A 12,500-nucleotide genomic window follows, 5' to 3' on the forward strand; every position below is an offset into this window, starting at 1 on the left:
TTTCAGTGTTGTATGGTCATTAACACAGGCGATGGTGGTTGTTTGTTTGTTAGTTGTTTGCCGTGACCAGCAACTGATCACCGAGTGTTATTTTGTCACGCCGATGGAATTATTTATTTATTTATTTATTTTTGCCACACCGAGGGGATTTTTTTTTTTTTTTTTTTACGCCGAGGAGAATAAGCTCTTCTTTCGCAACCAAGATGACGTGGCTTTGCGATTCAAGCCGTGTTTGTGAGGGGGGTTATTCTGTCACGGACCGGTGAGTGGAAAAACGGAAAAACTTTGCCTACGTTCCCGTGAAACGCTAAGCCAACTCCCAGTGAAATGTGTTTGACTAGACAAAACGGCCACCACGACGCCGCAGCGAACTGGTCGTGCACATTTGTGTTAATCATACACGCTTGTGAATGTCTATAAGCAATCGTGGTATTCACGGCAGGCCAAGAATTTTCGTTCCGAGTGTTCACGGCAAAATAACGCTCGCAGGAGATTTGCCGGTCGCAGCAAAATAAATAACTGCTGACTAATACAAAGCGACAGTCACACAATTAAGCAGCTGCCAAGCGCTACACGAGGGAGCAAACAAAATGACAATATTACAAGCATTTCTGTAACATTATTGTCGTGTTTACCTTTGTCTATCCGTAACGCGCTGAATCCATGTTATTGCTCCGGTATCTATGAACCGTGGCGTCGATTTGGCCATCCCATTCACTCGGCAGTCATGCCGCTGTACTGATCCATGAGCGTTTAAAAGTCCTGGTGTATCTTTGCAGCTTTTACAGACTTTTTGAGGGTCGTGTGAGCATTTTAGCTGCTTACCTTGCCAACCAAGCTTGGCAGTAATAACATGCATGGTGGCTTGGTGACTCCGATTCAAAGTCGTGCTCTCTTCCTCTCCCAAATGTTTAGAAGAGCCTGTACCTCTGTCCTCTTATCCATTCGCTTTTCCTCCATTTTAAAATAGTGCAACCAATGAGGACATAATCTTAAAGCTACTACATGGAGGATTTCCCAAAAAAATATCTTAACAATAGCTTTTTTATTTGACCATTTATGACTGAAACATATTCTAATTAGTAGATCAACATCTTAGCTGTTCACAATGGGTACTCCTACAAGCCTCTGGCCAATATTATTTAGGAAGCGTCCGGTCCGAATCCTTCGAATTTCCCGCCCTCTGTCTGCGGGATGTGACGTTATTCGCGTCATCGTCAGTTGTTTCCTGTAGTCGCAAAGACGGAACGAGTATAGATTTTCGCTGCCCCAGACACCCGCTGTTACTCTGCGGAAGGCTGCTTAAAAAAATGTAAACAATGTCAAGTGCCACGAAAAAAAAAAATCTAAACTTGATAGTGACCGACGCCGGGCAAGAACGAGATTGAACATTGGTTTGACATTTCAGCAGTGGAGAGAGTTGAGATCGGACTTGGATTAGAAAAGTGATTCACAGCTGGCTTTCTTTCTACTCCAAAAGGTAAGAAGCGAGTATCTTGACATTTAGAAAAAAATGTGTTGTTTTCAAATAGCAGTAACCTCAAGATCGATCACTTCTCGGTCGTAACTATTGGGGTGAAAGTGAGGTGGACGGCAACATTTAGCGTGAAAGGGGCGGCAAAGTTAAATGTAATAGAACAGAATGACTTTATGAAGAACAGACGTTCCATTCGGCGGCGTTTCAATCAGGCTAAATGTTGCCTTATTTTCCGCCGTGAAAACAGCCTACCTACATTATGCTAACGGAATGTGAACGGTACTACTGAATGGCGATAACATTCACGGCCATATCACACTAAGTAGTGAATGGGTCTATATGTTTTTCACAATCGTCAATTTCCATAAATGACAGCCCACCTTTCGGCTCATGCACAATGACGCTAGCCTGGGGGCGACATACACTAATAATGACTAGAATCAGGTTGACGTCCGTCGAGCGGGGTGACTACAATATGTAACTGCATATTAACATCGGAATGAGGTCCAATTAATTGACGTAATTTGCACATCGTTTTGGAGTACAGCACAGGACTGGACTTCGACCGACTAAAGCAATATGATCTGCACGTCCCGTGGACAATTGTTTAGTGGGGATCGAGAGTCTCATTCCGTGAAGTGGCCAGCTTTGTGTAACATTATAAAACTTCTTACCTCTGAAAACATAGTTTAATTGGATATGAAGAGCCCAGTCTTCAGTATTGAGGTCGTGCACGTACGAGTGCGCGCAGCGTGTACGAGCGTGCAGTTTGTTTTCGGCCACAGGTGGCAGTAGCGATTTGAAATTTTAAATCTTCCATATAGCTGCTTTAACTAATAAATATTGTAAATACTGTACGAGTGTACATGTTCACTTGCAGTAAAAGAACTGTATGCGCAGTGGATGCGGTTGCGGTGCGGTGCGTCTTGACTGCGTGCTCCGGACGGGTCAATTTTTTTGTCAATCCACACCGGCTCCGCACAGCTGCGGTCCGGCAGCTCCGTCGCCGCCCACTTCCCAACGTGTCTCGCGGGACCGCGCGCGCGCGATCATGTGGCATTTCACAACGACAAACATACAGAAAGTCTGTGCTCAACAGAGAAGCAGAAAGAGAGGTGGACTTCTTTATTTAACCTTTTCTTCTTCTTCTGCTATGAGATTCCATGCAGCATCCTTTTTTTGTTGTCCTTGTAAAGTATATTAATAACGAGAGTCGGGTCAGTGCGGGTCCACTCTTTATTTCTGTCTTCCGCGTCCGGCTGCCGCTCAGTACGGCAAGCGAGACGGGCACAACAAGCAATCGCGAACATCAAACTCACAATACATTACAGTCCTTATAAAAAGGATGTGCCGTGTCATATATTATTTTGTGGTTTTCCACCTCCAATATAAACCTCTCCTCGTCCATGTTCGCTGGTGTCTAAACCGTGAATGAGCACATGGCCCGGCGACGCCCACGTCACGTTTTGCTGAAAAACTTGCGAAATAGGAGCTGGCGAGTGTTTTATTCTGAAAGGTAACCGGAAATTTATTTTGAAACTGCCTCGGTCTTCCTGTCCCGCTCGATGTGTTTTGTGCTAGCTTGCCATTTGCCGGAGGCCTACCGCTGCGGCGTCCGGCAAAAATTGAAAATAGGTCTATCCTTGCGCCGCAGGCCTTCCGCAGTCGACACGCAACGCACCCGCAAGCGGTGTAAACTGCACCATTCGAATGAATGGAATCTAATTGCTTGCGTCGCCGGACCGCACCGCAACCGCACCGCAACCGGTGAAAACCCGGCTAATGGCGGCTGTGCAACACACCTCCAAATTCAAACAACCAATAAGACCAAACAAACAGGAGTCATTTAAAAAATAAATAAATAAATATTACGCTGTCCGCCTTCTTCTCACTGAAGTTCGCAACACACTCTGCGCGGTGGCATAAAAGCTCCGTGTGAAACATGAACAGCGACGGCGCAAAAATCGTTCCGGGCGGAGCGTCGACTTAAATTTTTCCAGTCGACCTATTTTTAAAGTCGACCTAGTCGACTTGGTCGACTTTTTTTTCCCAGCCCTAATGTATATAGTACTGTACTGTACTGTACTGACTGTACTTGCCCTTGATCATCATGTGCATTGGTCATCATTACCCAAGCCTTTCGGCATTGTGATGTTATATTCTGTCAACAGCAAGTGACAAAATGGCCACCCCCTGAGATGAATAAAAACGGGGGGATTTTTGCTGCTTAATTCATATTCCACAAATGCAATATTAATCAGAGTGCCATATTTAAACTATAGCAGGGGGGCACATTGAACACATTATTTATTTATATTATTGTCAAGAAAACTTTTGACCCAACTTCCCCTGTAACTTTACCTGCCTTGGACATTATGAAGTACAGTTACCACAGTGACTATCAAACCCTGTTATGTGGATTACCTCCAGTGGAACACAAAGAATCATTAAATTGAACTGCATGTTAACTCATTCACTGCCTTTGACAAGTATACTTGTCAATTGTATTTTTTAGAGCGGTGCTAAATGGGGGCGAATCTGAGCATGCTCCACTGTAAATATCAAACTTGGAAACAACTTTACTGATGCCCAACCACCGGTAGATGACATCATTGCCCCATTTTATAGGAAATAAACACAGTTTCAGAGTCCATGGGAGAAATGGCTGTATTTTGGCAAACCTACATTTTTCTGCTGTCAATTATAAAAGAACGGGACGGGACAAAAAGTAGGGAGTCTATTCTGTTATTTGGTAGATTCGGTTTATATATAATTATTGAATGGAATATGACGTGAGTATTGGAAATGTAAAAATTTTCTATAATGACTGGCAGTGAATGAGTTTTAAAGTGATGTTTTTTTTTTTGTTTTTTGTTTTTTAAATCCAGTACAGTATATTTTACGGTTTATTTGTATCTAACTTTCAAGTAGAATTGTTTGCTTTCAAACATCTGTTTGGGCACCCTTTTTATTGAACTATTTCATTTGAATGAAAATGTATTTATTGTCTCCCTTTAACAGTATACGACATGTTTTGGATAGAGGTTTCCCGATGCTGCTGTGTGCCGTGGCCTCTGACTCCACGCTGGTCTACCAGAGGCTGACTGATGGCTTAGTGACCCCTGACCCACCAGCTGGTCCCTTCCAGGACGGAGGACGCCGACAGCACAGGAAAAGACGGCAGCAGCAGTCCACATCCAGTGGGAAGCACAAATGATGGTGCATCTGTTTGGACGCTTATTTTTTTCTACGATGCCTCAGGTTGACGCTCAGTTAGCTGGCAACGTTAACTTCACTTGATCAGAGTTCCTGTCATCCAAAATACTTGGTTATTATGTTTATATGGTGTATAAATGTTCTCTCTAGACAAAAGGTTCTGATTAGATGTTATGTGGCAATCAGTCTTGGGTAGGAATATCTTGATGGGAAATGACAATATTGGCCCAATCTTCCTTATAAAAGTTCCCCAAAAAGCTTCTTCCTACACATCACCTCATAGACTTTCATCTGGATGTATGTCTGGGCTCTGGCTGGGCCACTACAAAGCAAGGAGTTGTTAGCAGCTCACGTGAATTCAACCAAAAGACATGCACAGGTATGAAATTCCTTTTGAGCATTTATTCAGTATCCTTGATATGCAGCTTAATGTCCATGTAAGTATGTTTGATGTTTGAAGTTTGAAGTTTGAAGTTTATTGAACATATGCATATATACATATATAATTATATAAACACATAAACAAATAAAGAAAGTTAAAAGTAAAAAATAAAAGAAACATCCAATAAATATCGATGTATATGTTCAAGGGAGTAGGAAGAAGTTGAAAACTTATCCAGTCCTACCCCTTATTCTTCATATCCTATCACTTATTTATAATAAATTACATTTTAATAAAAGAAAATATAATCCTACTCGTATAAAAAAATAAAAAATAAATAGAAAAATAAAAAATACACAATAGTAACACACATTTATACAAATTTCATTACACTCATATCAATACATCAAAGAAAAATAAGTAAATGAATAAATCATTTCTACAATCTTCTTAACTCATATCTGATTTAAATAATAATATTGAACTTTACTTTTAAACATTTTTTTAAATTCAACAAGTGAATTACATCTTTTCAGGTCAGTTCCCAAGTTATTCCACAAATTAACTCCTTTAACGGAGACACACCTTTGCTTAATATTTGTTCTTGTTTTGGGTTTTTTGTATACACTTGTACCCCTTATCTCATAAGGACAGTTTCTAATTTCAAACAACTTTTGAGTACTGTGGCAGAGTAGATTGTTGTATACTTTGTACATTATTTGTGCTATTTTAAACTCAACCAAGTCATAAAATTTCATTGTATTTAATTTAATAAATAGTGGATGTGTTGATTCTGTATATTTTGATCTATTAATAATCCTTATGGCTCTTTTTTGCAATTTAAAAACAGTGTCGGTATTTGTTTTATATGTATTTCCCCAAATTTCCACACAATAAGTCAAATATGGTAATAATAATGTATTACATAATGTATATAGTGAATTCATATTCAGGGCCTCCTTGGTTTTATAGAGTATCCCTATGATTTTTGACATTTTCCTTTTAACATTTTCTATGTGTGGTTTCCAACATAATTTATCATCAATAACTACTCCAAGGAATTTATTTTCATACACCCTTTCTATTTCAATTAAATTCACCATAATTTTAACTTGATGAGTGATTGGTCTAGTACCGAAAACTATGAACTTGGTTTTATTTAAATTTAATGATAATTTATTCATATCAAACCAATTTTTTATTGTACTTAATTCATACTCCACAGTAGTCAGAAGCTGCTTCAAGTTGTCTCCAGAACAGTAGAAAGTTGTATCATCCGCAAACAAGAAAACCTTTGCCCTTAATATTAAGACAATTTAGTACACTAGTAGAATGACCTTGTCTTACTAGTAATGTTTATTTTCCACTACTAGTGCCACTTTTGGCCTCCTTGTACGACCTTCGGATGGCTATGAGTAATGTCATATCAATGCTCAGCAGTTTTTTGGAAAGCCATTTGAGCACTTATTCAATATCATATCCATTCAAAGGTTCGTGTACTAGTGCAATCTTTGTCCTCAATATTATAATTCAAATTCAGCATACTACTGTTTTTTCCCCCACTACTATTGACATTTTTTTTGTTTTTTTTGGCCTACTGTAGCGACCTTAATTAATATGGATATCAAGGACGTTGAATAATGTTGAACTAGTAGGCCAAGTCTCAAGAGTAGTGGAGGGACATTTGCAAACTAGTAAGACTTAAAAGGCTTTCCATATGTGAATAGTATGCACACATTACTAGTGTGCATCCACAACTGTGCAACTAGTAGGACATTTCTGTAAAGCATAACAGTTTTGCACATGAATAGGACAACTTTGGCATATTAGTAGGCACAACTGTGCACTAGTAGACATGTGCACTGCTTATACTCCTAGTAACGCACTAAGATGTTTACCCGTACAATTTTATCATGTCACTTTAGTATTACTAGCATGCAGTTCTTAACTAGTGCAGTTTTGCTTCACGAGAAACATGCGCTGTAGTTGTTGGACTAGTGTGTGCTACTAGTACTAGTGTCATAACGTTCTACAAGTGAACATCTAGTGCTTCACGAGTAGCACTAGTAGCATGCATATGTCAAATAGTGCTAGTAGTTGTCCTATTACTGTGCAGAAATGTCATACAATTGTGGCACTGGTAGTGGAAAAAGTGTTACTTGGAAGGAAGACATGCTAGTGCATGGAATTGTCCTACTAGTAAGGCCAAATAGCATTACTATTACATGGACCTTAAAATGGATATCAAAGCTATTATGGAATAATTGCTTAAATGGCGTTCTTTTATAATGTACCAAAAATGGAGAAATGAGTTGGTTGAACTTTTACTTTTGATGTCAGCTTTTGTTAACACATTTGAGTCAACAGCAGTGGAGTTAAGTTTAAAAAAAATACCTTTAATTTTTTTTCTAGAAAAACAAAAAGACCAAGATCAACTTACACAGTAACACTGGTGAGTGAAATACAAACTGAATAATACGTGACTTTACCTAAGCGGGGTTCATCAGGACGCGGGTCAAGTATGGAGTAAGCCGACTGTGTGAGTGCGCGTGAGTGTTTTCATGTGCAGTGATGACAGGAAGCAACCCTGAGCCTTATTTCACATAAATATATTCGAAAGAAATGTGGGAAGACACACAGGCAGACATTTAGTTTTGAACCAGAATTTGTAGAAAAGAGATTAGTATTGTTTTCTGGAATGCAGAAGCTAACTGGTGACTTTTCAGGGAGACAGATGGAGACAGTGGGCCTCATGCATGAAACATCTGTACGCACTGCTAATTCAATTGTGTGTTTTTTTTAATCACCGGGCTGATAGTCCGCATGGAAGCAGATTTGAAATATCACTGAAAAAGCAAAGTAAAAAAATTATGAAAACACGACTCAAGGCAGAGGAATTCTAATTTCTGAATACGTTTTTACTTTTACTTCTCCATCTGCCATCCAATTTAGGATCAAATTAGGAGATAATGCATCTGTTTTTCTCCATAAAAATATGCAAGTGAAAAATCAGAAACATTCATGCATGAAGCCCGATTATCTGACTTGTCATTAACATCCAGCTGCGTATACCAGCGACTTTCAGGAGAAATTCAAGCAGAGCAGAGTTCCTCGTGATCCCTGACATCCTGTGATGGCTTTTCAATAAAGTAAACTGAACTCAAGTCTTCGCATTCAACTGGTGATCCGTCTTTGATTTGTGGTCGCTGGATTCGACAAGCAGCAGCTTGGTATTGAGCAGGTGGGCAAGAAGTTGCTCAGTGGAGTTTTGTCATTCTGCCCTTTGCAACGCTGACATACTCTCCTTCTGCTGGCTGATGGATGCTTGACCGGCATGCTATGTCATGTCTTCCTCCTCTGAGCAGTAATCTTTGCCCTGTAAGCAATCAGCAAAATCATAGAATCACAATTATACTCTGGTTTTTAACATTTTCAAGTGGAAGTCAAGTCAAACATGTTCTATGCCCCCACTAGTCTAAACACAGTATTATGATTATTATTGCATTAGTGAATGAGAATTAAGCAGAATAATCCACCTGTTTTCATCACCTAACACGCTATGTGAGCCCAAGGGCACTTTGATTTCAATTACGGTCAACAGCAGAGGGCAGTCACATGTCAAAATGTCTGCAACCTGAAACGGATGAATATGCTTAATTCACAAATGCAATATTAATCAGAATACCATGTTTGAACACATGGGGTACATAGAACATATTGCAAAGAATATTTTTGACTTCCAATTTAATGTAGTTAACTTTTTAGGCAGGCCGTGAAATACGAGTGACCGGATTTACACGTTTTTACCAATTTATGATAAGAGAGCTGTCTGGTGGCAGCAAACTCAACTCGAAACACATACTGATACAACTTATCAATAAACCGAGAGAACATACAGCATACCTGATTAAGAAAACTGACAAATACCAAAATGGCAAGTGAAAACAACATTAAAACATTTGATTATAGTGAACATAAGACATTTGATCCAGAAAATAGCATTGACCGAGACAACTTTTTTTGTAGTAATAATCATGATCTTGTTTGTGAGTCCGACACTAATGAGCAAATCAATGTAAACATAAATGCGGACTATCATGCATTCTCAATTATACATTTTAATATATAATGAAGTCGACACACACAAAAAAAATCACAGAAATTAAAGAATGCTTGAGTAAAATAAATAAATTTCAAGTAATAGCCATGTCAGAGACATGGCTTGATAATGAGAAAATAAGTGATATAGAAATGGAAGGATATGAACTGTTTACAATGAATAGAGAAAACAAAAGGGGAGGGGGGTGGAAAATATGTTGATAAGGTTTTAAAATGCAATAAAATTGAACATTTGACACCATTGATAATATAATGGAATGTGTAATTATTGAAGTACACAAAAATGCATCAAATGTAATATGTTGTATAATAAGTTGTATGTATTGGACACATGCATCATGTCTTGACACGTTCAATGATAAACTAGCGGATATCCTTAGTCACACAAACGATTAAAAAAATTAGAATAATGTGTGGTGATTTTAACATTGATTTGTTAAATCCAAATGAACATCAGAAAACAACTGATTTTATAAGTACAATGTATAGTAATAGTTTATTCCAGGGGTGTCAAACATAAGGCCTGCGGGCTGGATCAGGCCCGCAAAGGGGTTTAATCCGGCCTGCGAGATGATTTTGTAAAGTTGAAAAATATATATATTGTCGGACTAATTAATCAGCCGGCCACAATCAAAATATATAAAATTTGTAATTTCACAAGCAGTCCTCACATGAGCAATGCAACTTGTACGGGGGAATCGTCCTGGATGTCATTATTTTAAGTTATGGTTTGTTTAATTATTATTCTTTTTTTAATCATAGGCCGACATAAACGTGTTAAATACGACACAAATTCAATTACTGGTAACACAAATTGATATGACAAGTATTAGTGTCCTTATAACGTCATTAACTGCGCCATGCAATGCATTCTAGGAACAATATATATGCAAAACAGGTGGATTTAACACATCCAGAACGTATACCGGCAAATTGTTGCCACGTTCCATTTGCTTTTGTTATTTGTGGGAAAAACATGAATACAGTTGAGCTCCGTAATTTAGGGCTGGTCCACGAAATTTTGCGTATAAATGACGGCAATTGTTTTTAAGTTATATATCGTTATTTTACCGATGAGGCCCACTTGGTAATATATTTTCCTCCGTGTGGCCCCTCAGCTAACATGAGTTTGACACCCCTGAAAATTCCCTGTCATTACGAAACCTAGTAGAATAACAATTGATACAGCTACACTAATAGATCATATATTCACAAATAAAATTTACCTTAAAATAGAAAGTGGGCTCCTTAATTAATGATATAAGTGATCATCTTGCTGCATTTAAGTTGGATTTAGAAAAACATAACTGGTCTGAGGTTTATTCAAATAACGATCCCAATACTGCATATAGTGAATTTCAGTCCACAATTATCTCTTTATATAATAAACATTGTCCATTAATTAAGATTACAAGAAAGTACAGTATAAAGGTCCAACCGTCCAAATAAGGCATGGATGACGAAGGTGATAGAGAATGCATGTAAAAAGAAAAATATTTTATACAAAAAAAGTTATTAAATTGAGAACTATGGAAACTGAAACAAAGTATAAGACCTATAAAAATAAACTATTAAATATATTACCACGTATTGCTAGAGCAGAATAAAAGCAATACACAAGAAATATGCAGAATACTAATTCATCCATCCATCCATTTTCTGAAACGCTTGTTTCTCACAAGGGTCGCGGGGGGTGCTGGAGCCTATCTCAGCTGGCTCTGGGCAGGGTACACCTTGGACTGGTTGCCAGCCAATCGCAGGGCACACAGAGACGAACAACAAGGGACAATTCGGAGCGCCCAATTAACCTGCCAAGCATGTCTTTGGAATGTGGGAGGAGACCGGAGTACCCGGGGAAGACCCACACAGGCATGGGGAGAAAATGCAAACTCCACCCAAGAGGGCCGAAGCCTGGACTCGATCTTGCGTCCTCAGTACTGGGAGGCGGACGTGATAACTACTCATCAACCGTGCTAACCACTCATCCAACGTGCCGCCCTACAGAAGTATTAAATGTTGTAAAGAAAAAAATAAAAATAAAATAATTTTTTTTTTGAAAAAAAACAAAAAATAAAAAGTCCATTGACTGTTTCAACATTGACATGACACTAGAAAAGTATTATAGAATATATTGTGCAACCTTTCACACACACACACACATTATATATATATATATATATATATATATATATATATATATATATTAGAGATAGACCGATAATCGGTCGGGCCGATAATCGGGGCCGATATTTGACATATTGGTACATATCGGTATCGGTCTGTTTTATTAATCTGACGGCCGATATGAGCGATCCATTTAAAACTCCGTCTTTTCTCTTCGAATGCAGCCCAGAGCGTCTCTGTCTGTTATGGAGTCCAACTCCAGCAATGTAACGCCCATAGCAGCATTTGATTGGTTAGCCGTGCAAGAGCCAGAACCAATCAGTAGTGTATGCCGTGTATCACAGTAGCCGGTCACACACGCACCCACGGACACAACGCGAGACACATGCTTCGAAGGTAAGTTAAAAGAGAAGAGACTCCGCCGAACTTTTCACCATGATAAGCTAAACACATTGAATTATGTTGTGTATTAAATGCACTATATGAATGGAGCTGCATTGCCTTGCATTGAATCCCCGCTAGCTAACAGTGGTGTGTTCAGCTTAGCATGTAGGCTAACACCCAGTAGCTAATTCGCTACTTGAACTACTCGGGGAGGGAATCACACACATTTTCACTTAATTAAGTAAATAATGTTTGTTGGAAAGGTTCCAAATATTAACAGTTGTCATTATTATATTGTCTAGTTCCATGTTAAGAGTAGAGTAACGTCATTATATTTACCTCTCGTGACGCACACATTGCATTCTGGGTCACGTCCACTACTTGTTGCATAGCGGTTATTATGCAGTCAGATGCCACAGTGACACTAAATAGCGTTTAGTTACTTTATATTGTGTTTATTTGTCGCACTGGTTTGCCATTGTGTGCCTTAAGCTTCGACGTCGATTTGATTGACAGCTCGTTGTGCACCTCGTTAAAGTCCGCTCCGTAACAAATTAAGTGTCTCAAACACCGTTTAACTACACGAACGTGTTCTCTTCCGTATGTTTGGCATTAGTAGAGAAGTGCACTAAAGTATAGTGTGCTTATTTGCTCGTTTTGTCTCTCTTTTTATGTCATGTCTGCCGTCAGTTGGGACATTATCCTCTCAATGGATGCCACTAATATGTAACATCTACGGCCGTACACGGCTGCAATTAATGTTCAGTGATGTAATTTCGTTACGTGCATCATACTTTG

At 38.8% G+C, this 12,500-nt stretch overlaps 2 protein-coding genes across 3 annotated transcripts in view; one reads left to right on the forward strand and one right to left on the reverse strand.

Annotated features, from left to right (window-relative positions):
* Nucleotides 1-8,248, forward strand: part of tsen15 (TSEN15 tRNA splicing endonuclease subunit) — a 14,246-nt gene extending 5,998 nt beyond the window's left edge. Inside the window, exon 4 of one of the 2 annotated variants that reach the window (XM_077503366.1) lies at nt 4,499-8,248. In XM_077503366.1, coding sequence (XP_077359492.1) covers nt 4,499-4,694 — 196 coding nt within the window. In that variant the 3' untranslated portion in view covers nt 4,695-8,248. The remainder of the gene's footprint in view (nt 1-4,498) is intronic. The other variant, XM_077503378.1, reaches the window with a different exon arrangement.
* The window catches only part of LOC144005286 (uncharacterized protein C1orf21 homolog), an 18,951-nt gene continuing 13,901 nt past the window's right edge, over nt 7,451-12,500 (reverse strand). Inside the window, exon 6 of the mRNA XM_077503390.1 lies at nt 7,451-8,451. Coding sequence (XP_077359516.1) covers nt 8,413-8,451 — 39 coding nt within the window. The 3' untranslated portion in view covers nt 7,451-8,412. The remainder of the gene's footprint in view (nt 8,452-12,500) is intronic.

Source organism: Festucalex cinctus, chromosome 1, assembly GCF_051991245.1.
Source record: "Festucalex cinctus isolate MCC-2025b chromosome 1, RoL_Fcin_1.0, whole genome shotgun sequence".
NCBI lineage: Eukaryota > Metazoa > Chordata > Actinopteri > Syngnathiformes > Syngnathidae > Festucalex > Festucalex cinctus.